Source organism: Epinephelus moara, chromosome 16 (assembly GCF_006386435.1).
Source record: "Epinephelus moara isolate mb chromosome 16, YSFRI_EMoa_1.0, whole genome shotgun sequence".
Lineage (NCBI taxonomy): Eukaryota > Metazoa > Chordata > Actinopteri > Perciformes > Serranidae > Epinephelus > Epinephelus moara.
Genome location: NC_065521.1, coordinates 20899100 through 20921367, shown reverse-complemented (window position 1 = coordinate 20921367; position 22268 = coordinate 20899100). Strand labels below are relative to the sequence as shown.

General features: G+C 41.9%; 1 protein-coding gene across 1 annotated transcript in view; it reads left to right on the top strand.

Moving 5' to 3' along the window:
• The first annotated feature begins 482 nt into the window (after positions 1 to 482).
• LOC126403600 (kazrin-like) overlaps positions 483 to 22268 on the top strand; it is a 154899-nt gene continuing 133113 nt past the window's right edge. The window contains exon 1 of the mRNA XM_050066366.1: positions 483 to 1088. Coding sequence (XP_049922323.1) covers positions 917 to 1088 — 172 coding nt within the window. The 5' untranslated portion in view covers positions 483 to 916. The remainder of the gene's footprint in view (positions 1089 to 22268) is intronic.

Below are 22268 nucleotides of genomic sequence, written 5' to 3'. Positions count from 1 at the left end.
AGCCAGACAAGTAAGCCACTCTGTTTTATTTTACTACTGTCAAACATTACGGCAGAGCTTTAAAAAAATGCATTTGTTTGCAGAAGGAATACTTCACTGTGATGAAAGCTTTGTTTGCATAACTATTATTGTTTTCTCTCCACAACTGCTTCTTTGTCAAACTAATGATTTCCTTCCCTTTGTCCATGAGTCCACAGAGGGAGGTGCATGCAGTACACACTGACAGAGAAAGAGGAGAAGCTGCAGTGTTTTCACTGAAAGTCAGTTTTTCACAGGCTTAGTGAAATATCTTGTGTGTCAGTTCAGTCAAACACACAATCCCTGAACCTTACAGCATTATCTCCTAAAGACAGCTGTGTTGAGGACCTCTGACTTCCATGTGCTTATATGGTCTAGCTCAGTCCTCCCCCTCCACTTTCTCTGCAAATGGTACAGTCCATTTAAAAAGGTGCTTGTCATCTCTCAATGCTCTGTGTCCTTTCAACAGTCAGCTGCAGGGAGCACATTTCACAGGGGCAGTGCCGGCTCTCCAACACACACACAGACACACATATACACACACACACACAAACTCGCATGCTGTTACGGAACTCTCATGCACATAAACTCACACAGGCATGCTCGCACACTGACACACTCACACCACAAACACACACACACACACCAGCTCCAATGCGTACACTCCTTCCAGCAGATACACATTTCCCCTGAGCTGGATGCCTCTCTTTAAGGGAAAGGACAAACTGCTTTGAGGATTTAACTTGGCTTCCTTCTAAAAAAAGGGAGCGAGAACAGACAGCAGAGGAGAAAGAGGAAGGATTTATTTGGGGACACCTTCCTTCACAGGAGATGTACAACTTGTCAGCATGACACCTTGTCCGGATTCCCCTCTCCTCCTCAGGCAAAAATCCTGAAAATGATGGATGACAACAAGCAGTTGGCCCAGCGCATCGATGGGGCCATTCAGTCCGCCAGCCAGGAGGTGACCAACCTGCGCTCAGAGCTGAGCGCAACCAGCCGCAGACTGGCCGAGCTGGGGGCAACCGACTCTGCCAGCATGCTTGAGACCCTGCAGCACAACCACAACGGTAGGAGAGCAGCTTGGAGAGAGTGGAGTGAGACTAACTGTGTGCTGCGAACATGTGGAGAAGGATGAGTACGCTCTGATGCAGCTGTCTGTAGTCCTGCTGTGTGTGCACGTGTGTTTCTGCATGCAGTGGGTAATGTCAAAGAGTCAGTTGTAAAAGCCTCCACTTATGCTGCTATCCATGGGAATAAGTGTATGTTTAAAAGTCAGTAAGTGAGTGGATGAGTTGAACAAAAGAGGTGAGGGGTTTCTGCTGGCTTGTGTCCACTCTCAGTTCTCCCACAAATCCCTTCTCATGTTGAATAATTAACCTCCTGAACCTTTAAGAGGGGGGTAGTGCTGCACTTTAGTAAGGGCAGAGTGGGTAAAGTTACAACCTCCTTTCACTCTCGGGCACTCTGTCTGCTAGTTCATTCGGTCCTCCCTTAACTGGGCAATGGATCTGTGTCTCTTGAGGAGGAAGGGAAAAGGGGGCTGGTTTTAGGGTTGCCGTGGGTTACTGTTACCGAGAGCTGCTTGAATGGCTGCCCAGTCTGTAGAATGCTGTCCCCTGTGTGTGTGTGTGTGTGTGTGTGTGTGTGTGTGTGTGTGTGTGTGTGTGTGTGTGTGTGTGTGTGTGCTGCAGCTGCTCTGTTTGCCCTTTTCCAACTTTTTCACACAGAGTTTGACACACAGATAGGTAACAGATGCGTGTTTTTGTGCCTGTGTACATGCATAAGCATGTGTGGCTAAATTAGCACGTGTGGGTATGTGTGCCCATGGGCTGTCATGTCCTTTCAACTTCTGGCACACACGTACTGTCACACTCTTGCCATTTCCATAGCAGTCAGCTGGTACAGCGAGCTGCCTGATAGGATACATTCCATCTTGGCTTCGGGAGCACTCGGCTTTGAAACCACATATCTCTCAGATACTTCCGAGATCAAGCTCAGTAAAAGGTCTGCTGTATTTCCTCTCTCACATTCACAAGGAAGAATGTGTTGGCTAACTCTCCTTTCACAATGACAGAGAGTCATTTAGTCCTGAGTTGACCTCTGTAGTGTTTTTTTTTAAAGAGGAAAATGTGAACGCAGACTGCCTTACACAGCTGGTCAGACAGAGTTTGGTCATGTGTCAGCATTGTTTTCAATGGACTGCCCCTGTCGCTTTGTTTTTCAGTTATTTCTTTCTGCTCGTGTGTGTGTGTGTGTGTGTGTGTGCGCGTGCCTTGCAGTATCCCTTTAACCCTGATGCTCACACTCCTGCTGTTTCCATAGCAGTGTGTGTGCCAGTGTGAGTGACGACAAGCATTCCTCTGGGAGGGTTTGAGCACTGATGTCATTGTCCCTTGTAGCTGCTTCTCTGCTCAGCTGAAATGATGCCTGAGGTGTGCATGTTCAGTGGTGGAATTAGGGATGAGACTATATACAGTTTGATCGCAGATCACGATAAAAAACACCCACAATAAGTTGATTGTGGTGAATTTCCATTATCAGGATAAACATGAATATTTTGTCCAGCACCCCTCAAAGAGACTGCTGGACAACCAACAATAAAAGAGACTCTGCAACTGCATACGCAACAACCTCAAAAAATGCAAAGTATCGTACTCTAGCATTGCTGTATTTCATATTGAAATATTTGATGCCATTGAAAGTATTTGAAAAGCCTGGCTTTTTAAAAAACCTTTTTTATTGGGTTTTTGCTTCAAGTTGAGCATTTAATAAATTTTTTTTTTTTTTTGCTCCGAGATAACATTATCTTCTCTCTGCTGCTTGGAAGAGGTGAATTTATAGCAAACAAAGACTTAATACAACAGTCTTTGGCGTTTTGTTTGATATCTAGCATCAGCAAATGTTGTTGCACATTTCTGATCTGTCATTAGCATTGTTGGATTGTTTACTCTATCACATGAATGCCGCTGTCTCAGTGAGGGTCCCGCTGAGCCTGTTCAAACTATCAAACTTTATATGGGAAAAAAAATGTGGAAAATTCAACTGACATAATTCTGGGTCGGGTACAGCCCTAGATTATACAACATGTATCTTTCATAGCGTGCCATCAAGGAACAAAGACATGTTTTTATATAGAAGTGGGAATTGGCCCCGCTAGACCCAGAACAATAACACGTACATAATAAGGGATGTTCAGCAGCACAGTAATGCTGTGCCTCTACTTGTTAAAACAAAACAAGACAAAAAAAATCCTGACATATTCACACTTTCCTCCTCAGCAATTAATTAGGTTAGAATATCTGAAAACTAAATTTTTTGCTATTAAATCAGTGAGAAAAGGGCTCCAGTCCTTGGCAAATACATTGAACCTTCCATGGAGAGACAGTGCTATTTATTTTTACTTTGTCAGGATCAGTCTCCTAGCCAATAAAGTGGTGAAGGTGATTACTTTATTAGTTTGGGGTAAAGAGAAAAACAAGTAGAAACCCCAAAGAGAGCACTGAAAGTGTTAGGGTCAATCTTCTGGCCCAGTAATTCAGACAAAGTATTAAAAATTATTGACCAGAAGTTAAACAAGGGGTGACAGAGCCAAAGCGTATGTACAGTATAAGGATATGTTAGCGTTGGTTAAGTGCGGTGCACCACTTTAGATTGTATCAAACCATGATTCGCGCTAGAGATGATCCGATACTACTGTATTTGTCCCAGTACAGATTCTGATACTTGAACTTGCATATCGGCTGGCAGATACTGAGTACTGATTCAATGCCATTGTGTTGGGGGGGAAAAAAAGAACAAGAATAGCTGTATACTACTAACCTTGTAAGAATGTGAAATGATTGAATGATTGCTGTCATTGTTGAATGGCATGGCTCAGGTTAAACCTAAACATGTGGGACTTTCCAGTGTAAAATATTGCCAAATTGCTGACATTTTGCTAGTGCCTAATGTTACATTATTTAAAACAGTAGTTGCCAGTGGCTGCACAGTGCAACTCTTTGTGTAGGCTGCTGTTTAAGAGCGGGGAAGAAGAATAGAGTTTAGGAAAATTGCCATTTTATCCAGGTGTGAAACTACTTTCAAGGTAATTAATAAATTATACAGTATTGGCGTGATGCATAGCATGTACTTGTCAATACCCGGTCCAGCATTTTAGGCAGTATCAGAGGCATTTCCGATACTGATATTGGAACAACTTTACTTTGTATGAGCAGAGGAGCTGTGTACCCTTCCATGAGTCTTACCCCAGACCTCACGCAATATGTTCTCTCCCAAATCTGTCTCCATTGATAATATAATTGAAGGGAGTCTATGTCTGAGTTATAAGCCTGGCTTTTGAAGATTGTTCGATCATTTGTTTTTCAATAACTTTCACTAAAAAATGACGTGTCCTGCAATAAAAACATTTGTTTCTTAAAAAAACGTAAGGTAAAGTGATTCCAGGATGTCTTAGTGCCATTTGAAGAGTTTCAAGTTATTTTGATGACATTGTGCATCACAATTTGTTGGCCAGGATAATTGTGACATGAAATTTACTTACCATCCCACGCCTAGGTGGAATTACATTAATCTTTGGAGAAGATTCATATAACTCATGTAAAGACCACATTAACGTCACAGATGCTGCAGAAAAAGACTGTCTGACTGGTCCATTCTTAAAATGTTTCCGAAATGATACACATTAAGAAACTGACACCTATCTGTAGATCTCTCTCGAGATGGATTCTGCCAGGCATAATTGTCTAGAAATACAGTGCTAAGTGGTTCTGAGTGCCCCTTTTTTCATCATCAAAAATGACACATGCTCACGTCCCTTTGTTGCCGAAGGTTATGGTGGCTGATTCCCGCCTTTGTTTGGCCTGTATATCTTCCCACTGTCATTGTGTCTCTGTCAATAAGTCTTTTTTTTCCTTCACTTCACACCCACCTCTCACTGTCTGTTCTCAGCCCCCCTTTCTCTCCTCCTAGCTGCTCTATACAAGCCCAGGGTGTATAATAGAAACAGCTGGGGATAGGGGGATTAGGTAATTTATCACCAGTGGCTGTGTTGGGAAGGGAGGTGTGTGCTAAGGGTCGCTGGTTCATTGCACAGCCAGCAGAGTGGGAGTCCTGAGGGAAGATGTGCTGGGGGTGCTACCTGGCACTTCACTACCAGCAGCACTAACCTTGCTAGCAGGCTAGCTTACCTTAATTGCATTTCTACTGCCTGGGGGTTTACATTTGCATGTTACATTCATGCCAGCAACAGGAAACGTTAGGAATAAATGGGACTACTTCACGCATTATCTTTCTGTGGTGGTCTGTGGAGAGATATATGCTCACAGTTGTTTCTAAAGCACATAATATCCAGCCTCCACAATCTCTTACTCAAACACTCTCGCACCTTGTCTGTATCTTCAGAGCTCAGTAGTATCCTCATGTGGTAGTTCATGAGCTTCCCCCTGGACTTTAATGGACTACATTTAACTTTGCTTTGGCGATATGGGGCTGCTTATATAGAGAAATGCTGAGCAGCCATAAAACTGGCTCAAAACTTCTGCCCGTGGCCCCAATTCGCGCCGTTCTCATTTTCTCTTTGTGTATGGGAGAGAATGTCACGTCGAGCTCCTCTCTGGAAATTGGAAGAGTGAATGAGAAGCCCATTCTTGTGCTCATTCTGCCACATATCAGCCATATATTTCTTTAGCTAGAGGTATTTCTGAGGTGTCTTTCAATTTACTTTTATAAGGTTTTCAGTAATGGCGGTGGTGGACAAGAAGCTTTTTATTCAAATTGCGTCAGATTTAGAATGAAATGCTTCTTACAGCCTATTTCATAAAGGTGCGTACAGGCTCCGGTTTGTGTGCGACTCACATACTCAAACCACGATTACGCATGCTAGATCCACTGTGGTTACCTTGATTGTATCTGGCACGACCAACACAGAGCACCCTTCTGTGGTGTTGTGCACATCAAACTGGTTGGTTTTATCTTTGTATTCTACACAGTCTCTCAGTGTATGCTGTGCAAATCAACAGGAGTGTAACAGATAGTGACATCCTCAGAATGCATGCAATAGAGGAAGGCCTGTGGCTACGATGAGCCACATGCTGCCGTAGTAGAATCATGACTGAACATACTGTTTGGGATAAGAGTTAGTTCTTCAGACATTTAGAAGAGGTATTGAATTTACAATTACTGTGCACGTTTATATTATTTTACACTGAGAGTTAATATGCTGTGTCTGATTTAAACGGACAGACCTGGACATACCTCAAACACAGTTATCGGCAGTTTGACAAGCTCCACTCCAAAGCTTTTCCACAGCTTGTGGCTGCATCTCACAGTGTTTATCAGCAGATGAAATTTACTCTGTTGTCATGGAGATGGCTCAGTTGTCATGACGTGATCAGCAGTTTAATCACTGCTTTCAAGCCCTGTTCAGTATACATTAAAATGCAATGTAGTCATTTAATAGATACAAATCAAATGTTCGTGTTCTCATTCTTTTCAATTACAGGTTAGTTTAACAGGCTGTAATTGTATTCACAGGCTAATGAAGGCAGCCTGGCTACGGCTAACATTTACTTGCCATTAACAATAGCGTCTGTGTTAACGACCATTACAAATCCATATCTGACAAATGTTTCACTGGAAACATGGGGAATCAGCTGTCTCATGTTCAGAACAGTCCCAGCAGTAGCTAATAAGTTAGTGAGCTAGCTTGTACATGGTAGTTAGCCAGCATAGCTAGCCTGTCATCTTAAATATATCATCTTCATCGCCCCAGTTGAATTATTTGCCGACTATTCCTGTCCCTATAAGGTGCCCTGATACAGACAAAACGATGGCAGGGGAAAGCTGATGCATCCAGCCAATTCTCTTAGCATAAAAATATCCATTCATAATATCAGCTGTTTTCTGTAAACATTTTATACCAAGCTAACTGTACAGTGGCTGATGTACACACTTGTCAACCTTGTCACCACCAAAATAGCGAGGATTTTGAAACCAAAGCGTGGAGTCCGGGGGTAATCCTCCAGAAAATTTTAATTCCAGAGATTTTGATTTCTGCATTCTGGTGACTTTTAAAGTAGGGGAGTAACAAAATGATAAATACAACGCGCCGGCATTTGTATGTTAAATACATTGGCTTTGGTTTAGTTTTTGGTTCATGACCCTGGTACTCCAGCAGAGTACAGGGAGGTGGGGAGGAGGCCAGGCTGTAGGCTTACTCCGAGCCAGGGACCCAAATCTGGCTGTCTTCCCGGGCCCACACACCCCTGAGTCCTGGATGCCTAAGCAAGGCGGAACAGGAGGCTCACGGTCTATGGAAGACAGCTGGGTACCACACCGCGGTGGAGGAGGGCAAGCTGGGTTCGCCCTCAACTCCCAAGGTCCCCGTCAAATCCCCACCAGAGCGTCCCATCGGACTTAGGCACACGTAACGTGGTCAGCACGGAGATGAGGTGTCCACTAGCAGCCGCGCCTTGCAGGAGGGAGAGAGGGGAAGTGCTAACAGGGGTGGATAAAGTAACATTGTGCTTTTAGAGTTGTAGGGCTTATACTCGCTGTACAGTGCCAAAAACAGGTTGTAATCGTGACAAGGAAAAAATGTATCATAAATAACCCGAGAGGATACCGGGAGAGGGCAATGAAAAACAGGAGTCTCCTGGATAAAATAGGAGGGTTGGCAAGTATGCTATGTACAATACATAGTGTCTGTGTCAACTTGAAATGATGTCACCAGGATACATCACATACTAGCGATCGGTCATGGCAAAATAAAATCTTTAATCAACAGAAAAGGCTAACAAAACTGTACGCCTACATAGTTGTAACAAAGTCTGTGATAAACATCTAAAAGTCTTTGTAATGGAAAGAGTGAATGGGAAAACTCAAGAAGGTTTTCTTGCTCACCAAACTCCAGGTTGGATATGACTTGAAATCATTGTGTTGGGCCTTTTTTTGGACATTTCATAGTAAATTGACAGAAACTTGGGCAACACAGAGAGAAGAATAGAAAGATGACATGCAACATGCTTAATGTTACTTCATGTGTTCAAACCAGGGATGGGCAGTAATATGTTTTCTTTTTTGCAAATTATAATAAGTGTATGAATAGGATAATATGACATTTTTTTTATTTTGGTTGTCACAGTGCTTCATTTACCACACATCTAATGCTTTAGACAGCATTTATAAGTGGTAAAACCATTCGATCAGCATCTCTTTAATATTCTATTTTACCAGAGAAAAGGTGACAAGTGGAGGCAACGAGTGTTAATTGACTTTCTTGATATACTTTATGACTGCTAAGCAGCCTTCTTTACTTAGCACAAGCACTTTTTCATACTTGGCTGAGTGTCACTGACTTCCTCAGAGTTTACTTTGGGTCTAAGTGTGAAAATATGCTGATACTGTTATTAATGCAAGTTTTTTTGGATAAAGCATCGGGTATTTTTCTACAGCTGATTGTATTCTAACCACCTCTCCTGGGGGATGATAATGTTTATTTATTCAGCATTCGAAGGTTATGAGAGAAGGTCAGTTCTATTGCATTTAATGACTCATCCATTCTTGTAGCTGAGAGAGAGAGAGTACGTGAGTCAAGCGTGGTTGGTCAAGCATTTACAAGATTATTGACCACTCTATGTGCCTCAACACAAAGAGCATGCGTTTCCATCTGAACCTCATCAAAAAGTTTTTACATGATGCGCGGGTAATCATTTGAGTTAAACACAGATTTTATCCTTGTGATAATTAAAAATACAAAAATATATTAATCTTCAAGGAGGGGTTAGCCAGAAGATCAAGAATGAGTTAGGCCTATTATATCATTTAGCATGGAGGATTTGCTCTCTCTATACATCATTAATGAGCAGACAAGTGCTGCATGTTAAAATGCAACTGAGACTACAGTTTGGTGGTGTTCTATGATTCTGTTCACGAAAAGCCTCCTTAGCCATTGACATTAGATATTAAACAGGATTAAGAATATTGGGAGGCTATTTGCTTAAAAAGTAGCTCCATTAGAGGTGAAGAGAGGAGCAAAGTAGACATGACAAGACTGCTCATGCTTTTAACGCCATTAGCCAGGGCTTTGGTTGGAATGAAAAAGGTGCCAGTCCTTTAGACCAGCTTCTACACAGCATGTCGTATTGGGTGTTTTTGTTTGGTTTAACCTCTATTTCACAGGCACCTTAAAGTAGGACAGCCCACCTCTCTCAGAGTGGCCCCACCTGCAGGCTACAGGTCGATGCAGTATTGTGATGGCAGGCCATGCATCAATACAGGACTCTGAAAGCGAGAGGCTAAGCTATTTTCCACCAGCTGTGTGGCAGAACCCATTGGCATCTTACAATAGGAGATGGGCAGCAGATTTCGCCTCCTACCTGTATTCATGAGACACTTCAAAAACTGTTACAGAAATGTCCGACGTCCCTCTGTTTTACTCGATATTGAACAAAGAAAACAAACTGCACAGACTGCCTGTTCCCAAAACTGACTACCTTGTTAATACTCCTCAGGTATGCCAGCCGCACACTGGACAAGAATCAAGCCGATTTTGGGTCCCATTATCCCCTCCAAACAACCATCAGTAGGGGCATGCCATATTATATCGTTCACAATAATACCGGTATAATTTCTATATGATAAAATAAAATAATATCATGATAAAGGTCAGTATTTCAACTTGTTGGCATTATTGCATCATACCTGTGTGCACAGCAACATCAAGCATGGCTGAAAGGGTGATTGTTACCAGCTCCATTGTCAGTGGCATTGTTAGGCCTGGGCACCCCAAATGTTTTATCAACAGTCTCAGAATGTTTTAATGCAATATCAAATGGGATTCGGCTCAGAATTTACTCACCTCCATCTCACACTATAACATTTACAATCCATATTTATCAATAAATTAGTGCAAAAACTAACAGCTAGTTCTTCCTACCCCACGTCTGCCAAGTTTATAAAGTCTAAAGTCACGTTTTATCATGAGAGATTTGCAGTTTTGAGGGTTAAGACTAATTGTGAATGCAGTCTGATTGTCTGTTATTGCTGTTGCCAAATCGTTGCTTTCCAAACTCTTAACGGAATAAAACTTGTAAATTTATCATTACATGTTGTTATGCATGAGGTCTCTGACATTTTCAACATCTGTCAAGATTTAAGAAAATGTAACAGATGTTGTGCCTTAACATGGCATTTCAGTGAAATTACTTTGTTCTGTGATTAGAATTTGTAATGCATGCGTGCAGATCCTCTCTGCTCAGTGGGGCTCCCATCATTCTTTGTACTGCATTCAATTGTCAGTATATATTAGAGGAACACTACTCGCGCTGTAAACGCTTCATTAACATCAAGAAGAGTTGGACATTTGTATTCCTGCAGTGTGCAGCATGCACACGTGGATACACTGACACATGTGACATGCACTGCTAATTCTCACTATAACATTATAACACACCGCAACAGCAGAGGATGTCATCGCAGCGTTACTTATCTATCTGCTGTTTTTGTTCCATTGAGTTTCCAAGTTAATATAAAAAACAAAGCAGATTGTCTCTTCTCAAAGGCACAAGTGTTTTAGACTCATCGTTAGTACTTAAATATATGAAATAGAGACAGGATTTGCATAATTTAAAAGACACTTTTATATCGCCACTTTTTGAAAATGTCAACAGGCTTTTGCATAATTTTCTACCTTCTTCAATTAGGGTAATGTATGCAAAAAGGGGTCTTAGGTGTGAATTTTTCCAGAGTTGCTTCAAATGTCACTGCTTTCTTGTTAAGAGTATGACTTGAGTGCTCGCTTAGTTATATCATATTGCACTCATGTCTATGAATGGATATCAGTAGCCCTGGAAACATGTTGTATTGAATTAATCATAATTATTTCATTATGTTTCAGTTATTTATAACATTTCAAGGGAATAACTACTAACTACTTAATAATGATATATGACATCCTCTAATATTTGGAGCATGTTTGGAAACCAGGCTGTGTGTTGTCATTCAACTGCTTTATTTAAAGAAGTTTGCTTAAATTTCCGAACACATCTCCAGCTGCCAAAGCACTGATTATTTGATCACTGTCTCTGCTGCATCAAGCTCCAGGGCGGAAAATATCATTTCCAGCATTGTCTTCTTTTATTGTTAAGTTGTGGTCCTGTCAAAATCCCAGCAGAGTCACTCAAGTGTAGAATGTCCTCACATAGATTACAGGTTTTTCCATGAATTGCATTTCCTGCTGTCTTTTGTCTGCTGAGACGATGCCTGGAAACCCTGACATTTTGCAACATGCCATTACCTTCATACCCTTTCACACTCCCTTCCATTGATTTGATGAAGAGGGATAGGTGTAAAGCCGCTGTCACTCAGAGAGGCATTTCGTGGAGAATGGCAGCTGGGTGACTGAAAAACAAAGAAACAAAAAAAGACAGGAAAGATATAACGGGGGTAATGCAGTCATAAAAGACTGCGATGAATTACCCCAAGCTGTGAAAATGGCACCAAATCTCATTAGTGTTTTTTGTATATGGAGATGGCTTTTGAGTCCCTTTCTCTGTATACGGCAATGAGAAACTTAATGACTTGTGTGAGGCAAAATGATAGTCCTCCTCAGGTTTCATGTTTATGGCACGTTTTATGGACATTTATTTGACAAAGTTACCCAACAGATGGTTACTCATCAAAGCAGTCCTCAAAAGTGCAACAAAAAATTGGGAACGCCACAATTGCCTTTGGCAAACTTCATTTAGCTCCTCTGCTGGCGTCGGCTGCAGTAACTTTCCTAATGAATCCCAAGTTTAGCCGGAATCACCACCCACTGGAGGTTGTATTTCAAATGGAACGACCCATGTCGGTATAATTAATAAGGCTGAAACCTGAACATGTGGTTGAAGGTAGTAATTACTTGCCTATAAAGCATGTTAATGATGAGTGATGTTGGTCTGTAACCATATGCCTAAAGGTCATTCATTTACATATACATGTAGTCATCAACTGAATGAGAGATGCTTGTGAATTAGATTGATTACAGTGTAGTATGAAGTTAAAATACATCACACGCTGCCTCTTATGTGTGTGTTCACCATATTCTGGGTGTGTATTCATCACAGCGCTGCCACACATAACGCCTCTGTGTGGCCTTGTCATAAGTTATTGAACAGAGGAAGGAAGTGTTTTCCTGAATATCAACAGGCCTTGACACACTAGCAGTGGCTTTGTTTGACATTACAACTCAAATACTAATTAACTCGCCCCCCCACTGCCACACACATATTTATTCTCTACCTGAATAGACAATTTGATGCCCTTCATAGCATTTGGGTAGGTCAGGTCTGTAGTGTGTATTTGATGTTTTGGGTTGGTCGCAGGATGCATTAATGAGTTTGAGTGGCTCTCGGGTATGTAAATTAGTGTTGCCCTCTCTCCTTCAGCCTGCCTTTCCTGAAAACTGATGCTTACAGCACTCTCACGCACAGCGGCAGATGGCGTGAGCGAGTGTGCTCGGTAATCGGTGACATTGCACATATTCAGATGCCATGAAGTGCAAACGCTGAGCTGTGTCATGCAAAACTGTGGAAGTGCATGGTGACAAAGGGAGAGGGAAAGTGCTTTAGTGCAGCGTAAATGTGACTTTTCCAACAGAAAGACATTTGAGAGAGGATCTGGAATATTGTGTAGCTCCATGAAGGTGACAGTCCAGTATAATGGATTGTGCACCATGTGGATAGACTACTGTGAACAATGATTAAAACTCTCATTAATTTGATGGAAAGCTTCATTAGTGGGTGATGGTGGGTGGTGGGCATCATTGTTTTTATACTGCATCCAGTAAGATCCCCCATTAGTTTCTAGATGGCCTTCATTTTATATGTTTGCCACAGGGCGCAGCTCAAACACATTAGAACAAACTTGTTCCCCCACATTATGTCAGCGAGGATCATTGGTAACTGTAGCAATGCCAGTGATCCAGTGATCATAAAGGAAATAAAATGAGAAATTAGTGCAGCTGGATCTATGCAAAGCTATACTGCAGTTACATCGGATGGGTGTAGAAATCCACACAGTGGAAGCTGATAGGTCTGCTCTGTTGCCCCAGAGATTGGCTCCTAATAGGCTGAGATAGGAAATGAGGAAAGCGTGTGCTCGTCAGGCACGGAGCCCCCCCAGTGGTTTTTGAATGATGTGATGTGACGGGGACTTGGGGAAGAGGAGGGGACTGGGAAGGAGGGGGTCCTCCGCAGGGCATCCTAAGATTTTGTCAGCAATTATTCACAATGAGGTGCAGGCAGACGATCGGCTGTGGCAGGAGCAATGATGAAATGACATTTCCTCTGTTCATCTCGCATTTCTGGAAGTGGTAGATTGAAAGGAGTGAGCTTTGCCTATTTCTGTCCTCGCTTCCATTTCTTTGACGCCGATGCTGTGGTGTAAATGTGTTTGATCATTACAAAGTGCTGCAGCACTGCGTGGGGACATTGTAGCTCTGGATGTCATCGTTATACTTTATTTCTCTGCACGTCTCTTAGTTAAGTTTTCAGAAACTATTTGTAGTATTATGATTTCAAAAAGGACTTTATTTGATTGTCAGGTTTAATAATTCTTTTAAATACTATACTATTCAACTAATTCTTTCAGGGACTATTTATTTTGTCTGATATTGGTATTAACCTATGTTTGCCTCGTTGACTGCCATCAGCCTATCGGCAAATATGATGACATTCACTGATGGCAGTGGCCGATGTTTTTCTTTTGTGTCACATCGGTTTTGCACAGGCTAAAAAGCAGGGCTCAGGGGTAATGGCCACAAACTTTACTTAATGAGCAGGTACGAGAAGAATACAATGACTGTTGCTCTGTGATCTCACTGTTGTGTGATGAGATGGCGAGTAGGAGCCGACATTTTACTGTCCTTGGGAGAGCAGAAAATGTGTTTGTAGTGAACAGAGATCTTCTTTGGGACGCTTTCGGATTGAAAGGACGAAGTAAATTCAGTATAGTGTAAATTTCTTTGTTTCCCAGGCACAATACAAAAACATTGGTACCAGCCAAGAATTTCAAATTGATGCATTCCTACTTTCTTTAATGACATTTAAAATGCAGAGCAATGTTCGTCTTCTTCTACTACAGGGTGTTAATTTTGGATCCTGGCTGGGGGATACATGGTGTGTGCAACCCTAGATGATAAGAGTATTTTGGGTGCAGGTATAGCCGAATAGAATTACTGCATAGCTCTGCAGAGGCATTGCCTTGGCTCAGAGCATTTTCAGACATATGTACTGGTCCTGGGTCGGATTTCTCCTCACACACATCCCACTGCAACCGTTTAGGAGCTGACAAATAGAGTGAGATCTCGGATCAGTGATTTTGTAAAGCCTCTACTCGTGTGTCAGACGGCTTCCACCAGCTCACAAGGACCAGTCAAGGGAGCTGCGAGGGTGTTTCAAAATTTTTGTGAGACATTGCCTTGAAATTGCTACATCGCTCTCTGGAAAGAGCACAGGATGTTATATTCCTGGGCTAAACCAATGACGTTGAGTGTTTAAAAGACAAGGATCAGTGGGAGTGTGGGGGTACTCATGTACAGCAGACACTAACGTAGCTATTCAAGTATTAAACACTCCCCTTCACCTCCCACAATTTGTACTTGACATGCTGCTTGGAATGATGCCCTTAAATCTTGTTGATGGTGTTGAGTCTGGTTAAGTTCACTATTTATGTATGCCAATAACAGTTCCTCGCTTAATGCTTTTTCTATAATATAATTTAGGCACTGATCATGTTCGCTTTAGGATGGCTTTGGCTTTGACTACTGCATGTTTTAATTTGAGATTTGGGGAGTTGTCTGGCAGTACTTTCTTGTCTCAACTTGATACCAGATTTTTAATATTTAGTAAGTATTTTGGAGGGGATGTCACTTTCACTCCCTGTCTTTGGCTGTGATCCCACTGGACACCTGTGCTGAAACCAAATGTGCAGCTGTGAGTGCTGCTGGTGACACAGAGCCAGAGGTCAGTGGGTGCAGATTGCATTACATCATCATTCCCATTGCTATGCAACGCAATGTTTGATAACTTGCAAGCTTTACAAGCAGGCCTGGAATTTCGTCATTTTAGGGGCGAGGCCACTTGGCCTCTCGTGTTGTCAATTTTTTGAGGGCACAAAGGCCAGAAGCCAGGGCAGCAAGGCCATAAAATAAAACAATGATTTTAAGTCCACGTTCATAATGAATTTAAGGACTAACGATGTATAACTATCTGTGAAATGAACAAATAAAACAAGCTCAAGTAATAATAATGAGTATAATAAGTAATAATGTGATTTATTTAATAGCACTAATAAACCCAATGTGTTTTAAATATAGAACAACCAGGTTCATGTATTTATAAGCAAACAATCTTAAATATTAGGCCTAAATATTTTTTGAGTGTACATGATAAACTGATTCACTGAACAAGACTGGCTTACAATTATTTTTGATGTGTTGTTAGATAGCTAACAAACAAACAAACTACAGCAGGGCTATTCAATTACTATTTCAACTGGGCCGCATTTCAAAACCAGATCATGTCGACGGGCCACATTTTTGGCAGCGAGCAACCGATCCATTTTTTTTTTTTTTTAAACATACATATATATATTTATATATACACAGGCATGGCCCTCCTCAACATGATGCAGAAACAGAATAAAAAAGAGCTATCAATGCACAGAAGCATAATAAGTGACATTAACATTATCTAACAACACACACTATCTCTCTGCATCTCCCTCTCCCTTCTCCTCCACACACACACACACACATACACACACCTCACCTCCTGATGCTTTCCTTATAGGTCAGTTACACAGGATATAGTTTTATACAGTCCATGGCAGCAACAGTCATGTTTACAATAACAAAGTCACTATTTAAAACCCAATAATATCTCACTGGAATATGAATATTCCTCCTGACATCACAACACTGAGTGAAGAAAGTCACGTTATCTCAGCATGAAGACAAACATCAGTATCAGTCATTCATCCTGCTCTCTGTCCCTCCTCTACTGAGGACTCACTGTCTGCAGGTCGGCTGCCTCAGGTACATGTTCAGATGAAGTGTTAGCCTACATACAGACAGCTTTCATTTAGTTTGTCTTTAACAGTTTGCTGTTAGCACCGCGAGCGCGATGTGCTTGTGTCGACTGCGATCATGAATCATAATAGCAGTGAATGAGAGACTGCGGACAGAGCAGATTGAAATATGGCTTTCTACATGCTGATCACATGTATTGATAAAGTATTGGCTCGGCTGGCAGATGTTTTATTGCACTTACTCACAGTAACAAGCGTAGTTGTCGTGAACTAGAGTCATCTTGAAGTTATATTCCCTTCATCTGCACCGCGGCCCCACCGCTGCAGAATAATGATACATGAAACTGAAACTTTAAAAAGTAACGCTGATAATGGCAGAGCTTACTGTAATTACGGTGTTGATTAAACTTGCCTTGGGTTGTTTAATACCGGGTCTCAGTACCGATCCCTGCCCGGGCGTTTGATGAAGTCTCCTGGTTGGCTGAGCGGTTCATGTCAGGCTCGAATCAAACCCACCACTGGTGATGTATGCATCGTCTCATTTGATGTTTCTCAATAAGAATCCAGAATGTCATCGCATTTTTTTTTTTTCTCAATAGACGCAGGTGTCAAAGCCGTGTTGACAGGAAAGAGGCAGAGGAGAAAACCGCAAAATCACCTGGGGCAGTGCGGGCGGGGCATCAAGACCACTGTGGCCTTAGGGCAGATATTTTTTTCAAGGGCACAGGGCCAAATGAGGAGGGCACAAGAGCCATGGCCCTCGTGAAATTCCTGCCCTGTTCACAAGTTTTATTAGCTAGTTAAGTTGTGCAACAAAGGAGATAATTGTTGAAAATAATGGCAGAGAAAGAGGATAGAGATTGCTTTTTTATTCCTGATGAAAAAGTATGTGGAGACATGATGTGGCGTGACTAAGTAGAGAGTGCCTTCACTGTTTTATTATCTTGTCTGCCAGCTGCCAAGGTAATGCCCATTTCAGAGTTTCCACATGATAAATCAAAGCTAAATTTGTGACATTTTCTATTTGGAATTCCCAGGAGTGCACCATCCTTTGTTTGGGAGAAAGAAAATAATGACAAAAATGTGTGAATTGACAAAAGCACAAATTCACAAAACTGCTTTAGTATCATCAGTAGTAGTAGTAGTATTGGTAGAAGTAGTAGTTGTTATTTTACCTCTTGTTTTCTCTTCTAATTATCACATCAGCAATCAGCACAGTTCTGTTTGTTTGAGTCAGTTAGTCAGGCCTGGCTGTTGTGAATACGAGTTATCGTTCAGCCTACAATTGTCCATCTATCAGCATGCAGGCTGTCCAGCCAGCTGGTGCCTGCTGGGTTGGAGAGGCAGATTGGGCAAACCTGGATGTCACAGTGGGGGCAGGTGGGCCCCGCCATCAGGTAGCGTAATGCCCACTGGCACAGACGGGGCCGTCTCGGAGCCGCGTGATGGGGGACGGGACATGTGTGGTGGCGGTGGAGAGAGGGAGGCATCTTGAGCCATGTGTATGCCAACCCTGACAAATTGGATAAAGCCTCCAGTGGATAGGAAGGGCAGTGCCAGTGTGAGGCTGACATATGAAGAGGACTGGCACAGTGGGTGGAGTGGGCAGAGAGCGGGAGGGGTGAGGGTGGCGGAGAGCAGATGTGTGTGTCATCACAACCCTGGCATCACGCTGAAGGAGAGGAAGCATTACTTACGTTAATGGACGTAAACAGACGGATACACACATACACAGAGCAATAAGTGATGTTTCTGTGTGTATGTGTATGAGAATGAGAGAGAGAGGACCTGCCCTTCTATAACAAGGCCAAAAAAAATTCTGCCTATAGAGCTGTTTTCACACGTACACAATGTGTGTCTGGGGATACTCTTCATCCTCTACCTCATTAGTTTTTTCACGTGTCATAAACCAATTTTTTGCCTTCCTGCCCCTATTACCTAGCATGAAAAATGACTTGAAAGTCATATTTTATCTGCTGATGCATTTGTGCTTTGAAAATGCCCACAGACTTTCCTGCAGTGTCAGGTTAGCTGCAGTGTTTGCTCCCTCAGAATAACAGACCACACAGTACACGGGAGAAGCTGCTCAGCAAGCGAACAGTGCTGCCTGAAGGTAGTGGAGGTGTTATCTAAACTAAAATTACTGTAGAAGCATGCTTGTCAAAGCAAATTTGGAAACAGTGAATTGCCTGCATTTGATGCAGTTCAATAGTGTTATGCTGTGAATTAGTCTTGAAATTGTATGTATGGAGACTGATTACTGTCATGTCATACTGACATGCATAACTAGTGCTGTACCAGACTCAGAATTATGTCAGTCAAATTGGATTTGGCTGGTCAATACAACATATTTTTCTGTTCCATATTTTCCATACAGAGTTTGGGAGATTTAGGGAAAACCTGGAAAAGTCATGGAATATCACAATCACATTTTCCAGGCTTTGAAAAGTCATGGAATTAGTAAAACTTATTGAAAGTTTAGGAAAGGTCATGGAAATTTGTCACTGTAATCTTCCAGAGATAACCTTATATGTAATGTAACATAAGGACAATTGTATTCTATGCACCTGTTGATGTAACGTAGCCCTAACATGCATCAGTGTGTAAAATTTGTATGTTTCTTCAGTTTCTCCCCATGTTCTGTCTCTCCCCCCACATATGCCAGACAGCTGAAATTACATTTAAATAGAGTTTGAATGTGTCATGTTTAAAAAACACCAGGCAAGTCTGGCAAGATTTTTTTTTGTCATGGGTCCTTAAAAAGCCATGGAAAAGATTTGAAATTTTGACAGTGTGGGGAACCCTGGAGTTTGAACTGGTGTTGGTGGGATGTTCAGGATGACACTGAGGTTTAGGTAGTATAGTAAACAAGCCAAGTTAGCCCTCTGAGCTAATGTGGGCTAACTACGCTAATGACAGATCTGATTGATTTTTTTTTCTTTTTCGCTGACACTAGATATTAGACTCGAGCCGAAAACTTGGATGAAATGAGTATCTAGTACAGATAATATCCTTTCTACAAGTACAAGCATCATCCAAGTAAAATGTGTCAGCATCCGTACCTGTGAAGGAAAATCCTCACTTGGGTAGCTGTGTTCAATCTCCTACTCTTGTGATCAAAAATGGTCTGAAAGTGATCAGAAATATAGCATCTTCTGATCAATTCATATCAATTTCAGGCCTAAAATAACAACTTCTGGCAATGTCACTCTCATTTACAGTTTAAAACCTACCCACATCCAATTTAAACCCTGCCCATTCCGAGTACAGATACAGATACAGATACGGATACGGATATTTTAGTTGGTTGAACAGATACAGAAAATGGCGTTCTCACTGATCCCTACTATATATCAAAGAAAAGGGAGGGACTGTATCGTATTAAGTTGATGTTCAACACGTCTAAGCAGAAGGCAGAAGATAACTTCATCTCGGAGCCTGGCCGGGCAAAGCCTCTCTTCCTCTCGGCAGGCGCGTCAGTCTCAGACTCACCCAGGGTCTGGACCAGCTGCCTGTACCAGTGAGAAGCGTGTGAGCAAGAAGCGCTCACTCTACAGCTAAATCTGGGGACAACGACTAGACTTGAAGAACCTCACGTGACTGAGGGGTCTCCAACCAAAGATTCGAATTTTTGACTTTCAGGAGGGCAGCCCTATCTCTACTTTTGTTGTGTTTTGTCTTGGTTTTTTTTTTTGGTGTGTCTTAGTCTTGTTATGATGGAAAGTGGTTATTGTATAATGAAAAACCAAAATCTATTTACTTCAAAATACAAGTGTCCCAAACTTAATTAGATACTCCTAATGGATTCTCTTGTCAGGTCCTCGTTTTGTAGAATTATTTTGTGTGGTGTGTGTATAAGTTACCATAATTACAATGATCAGTGTCTCAAATTTGTCCTTTGCTGGTAAAATAACAAACCCTTTGACACTCAGGCCTAGTTATTATAAGACAGCCAAGAATTAAGGTTCACTTATCATAGCAGTGAAAACAGGTGGCTAACAGTCATTTACATTTCAGGTGTGCACTGAGGATACTGCATCATTACATCAGACATCCATTAGCTAGCTGAGGCAAAATTGCTCATTTATACTTAACGAAAGCAGTTACAGATTCCTCACAGCTGGGTTCACCTCAGAAATGGTTCTCCTGAGTTGCAAAGACTAACCTTTTCTTTTCAGTCCTGTAGGTTTCTCATATGTGAGTTTTTTTTTTTTTCATTCAAACTGATTTACTGGCTGGACAAAAAACAAACAGAGGCTTGGCCTCAGCAGCCCTGTTGGCAGACAGAGAACTGTATTTGCCTTAACCTACTTAAGGATCTGTCCTGTCATCGTCTTTCATTTTATTGATCGGTATAACACTGCGATGACCAACTCCATAGTTTACAAGTGCAGCTTTCATTATGTAATTAAGATATTAAATAGTAAGAAGATGTTAGATGATGCTGTATGTTGAAAGCAATCTGCAGTCTCTCTGCATTCTTAATTGAACTGAACTGCCATTGATTATCTGCACTGCTGGTCTGAGGTAGTGTATCATGATGCATGCAGTGTGAAAGGCCTCGAAGACTCAACAAGTAAGGGTGTTAGTTTTGGGTCGATGCATCACTGAGCCCACATGAACCTTAACTATGGACCACGTGACCTCCAAACTGAGGATGTGATGTCCTCTCACAGTCATTAGAAAGTGTCCAATGCGTCACCATGCCTGTTTAAGACCCAATGAATCTTTATCAGCAGGAAGCTGGGTGGATTCCTGATCGATAGGGAGGGGAAAAGGAACAGAAGAGTCACTACCAAATGTTTATTTTTTAAGAAAGTCCCTGACCTTCTCTTTTTGAGCCATTGTATAAACGTGCCAAGCTGAAAGCAAAAGCTGGAAATTTGCTCACTTTTTTTAATGTTAAGTCGGTTAAGGAACGAGGCATGCTGGTGCAGTGGTTAACATTAGCTGTGTCTAATCTCAGGGGCTGCGGCCTTCGAAGGCTGCAATTGAAGTCCGATTGCATCACACTGGTGCAACCAAGGCTGTCCCATTTCAAAGGCTCCTTCAAATGCAGCCGAAAAATGCAGCCTTCTTTCCCAGAATTTGGAGGATGCAACAGATGAATCCTTCGTGGCCCAGCCTATCCCAAGATGCATTGCGCGCTAGAGGTGTAATGATACATCGATCCACATCAATACATCGATTAACGATCCGATTATATCGATGCAAAATTAAAACATCGATCCATATCGTCATCTTAAAGATACACATTTATTTGAAATTCACATAGCACGCCTGTGTCACCATTTCTGGGCAAGCGCGCCTCTGCTCAAACAACAAACAGAGCTCAGCAATAAAATGGTCAAATCATATTCTAGCTGTTTTTGTGAGCTGATGTAAATGATTGTGTTAGATGGGCATATGATATCGCGTCATATCGATTGCAGGCTCCTGTATCGAATCAAATCAAAATTTTATCGTTAGAGACTTTGTGATATCGGCAAACATCGTATCGTCATCCAAACAAATCGATATAATATCGTATCGTGTTAAAGCTGGTGATTTACACCCCTATTGCGCGCCGGTTACGATTATATATTAAGTTAACTAACAGTTGTTAACTAGCTAACGGTTAACTGTTGTTAACATTACTATTAGCTAAATGCACACAGCTTAAACAATCTTAATTTAATATGTTTACCTGAAAACGGTCCCCCATCAGCCTGAAATATATCACAGCAGTGTCTCCGGTGGTGAATCATCTCCTCATGTATTAATTAAAAAAAAAAACAAAACTATATGTAGTAACAACCTCTGGGTCCATGATTTAGGGCTAACTAACTTACTAGCTTACTTCTTTCATCAAGCGCAGCTGGTTGCTAGGTAACAAGAAGGCCAACGGGTCGGGATGAGATCAACTGGTGATGTAACCAGGTAATACTCTTTGGACCAGACCGACCCATTTTGGAGACCATTTGGTTTGGCTGATGTGGTCTTCAAAAGATGTGGCCGATGTTGACCACAGAGGCCGTGTCCTTCAAGGGCTGCAGCCCCCGAATTGAGACACAGCTATTGTCACCTCACAGCAAGAGGGTTCCTGGTTTGAATTCAGGGTGGGGGTTCAAACCAAAGGGTGGGGGAGCCCTTCTGTGCAGAGTTTGCATGTTCTCCCTGTGTCAGCGTCGGTTTTCTGC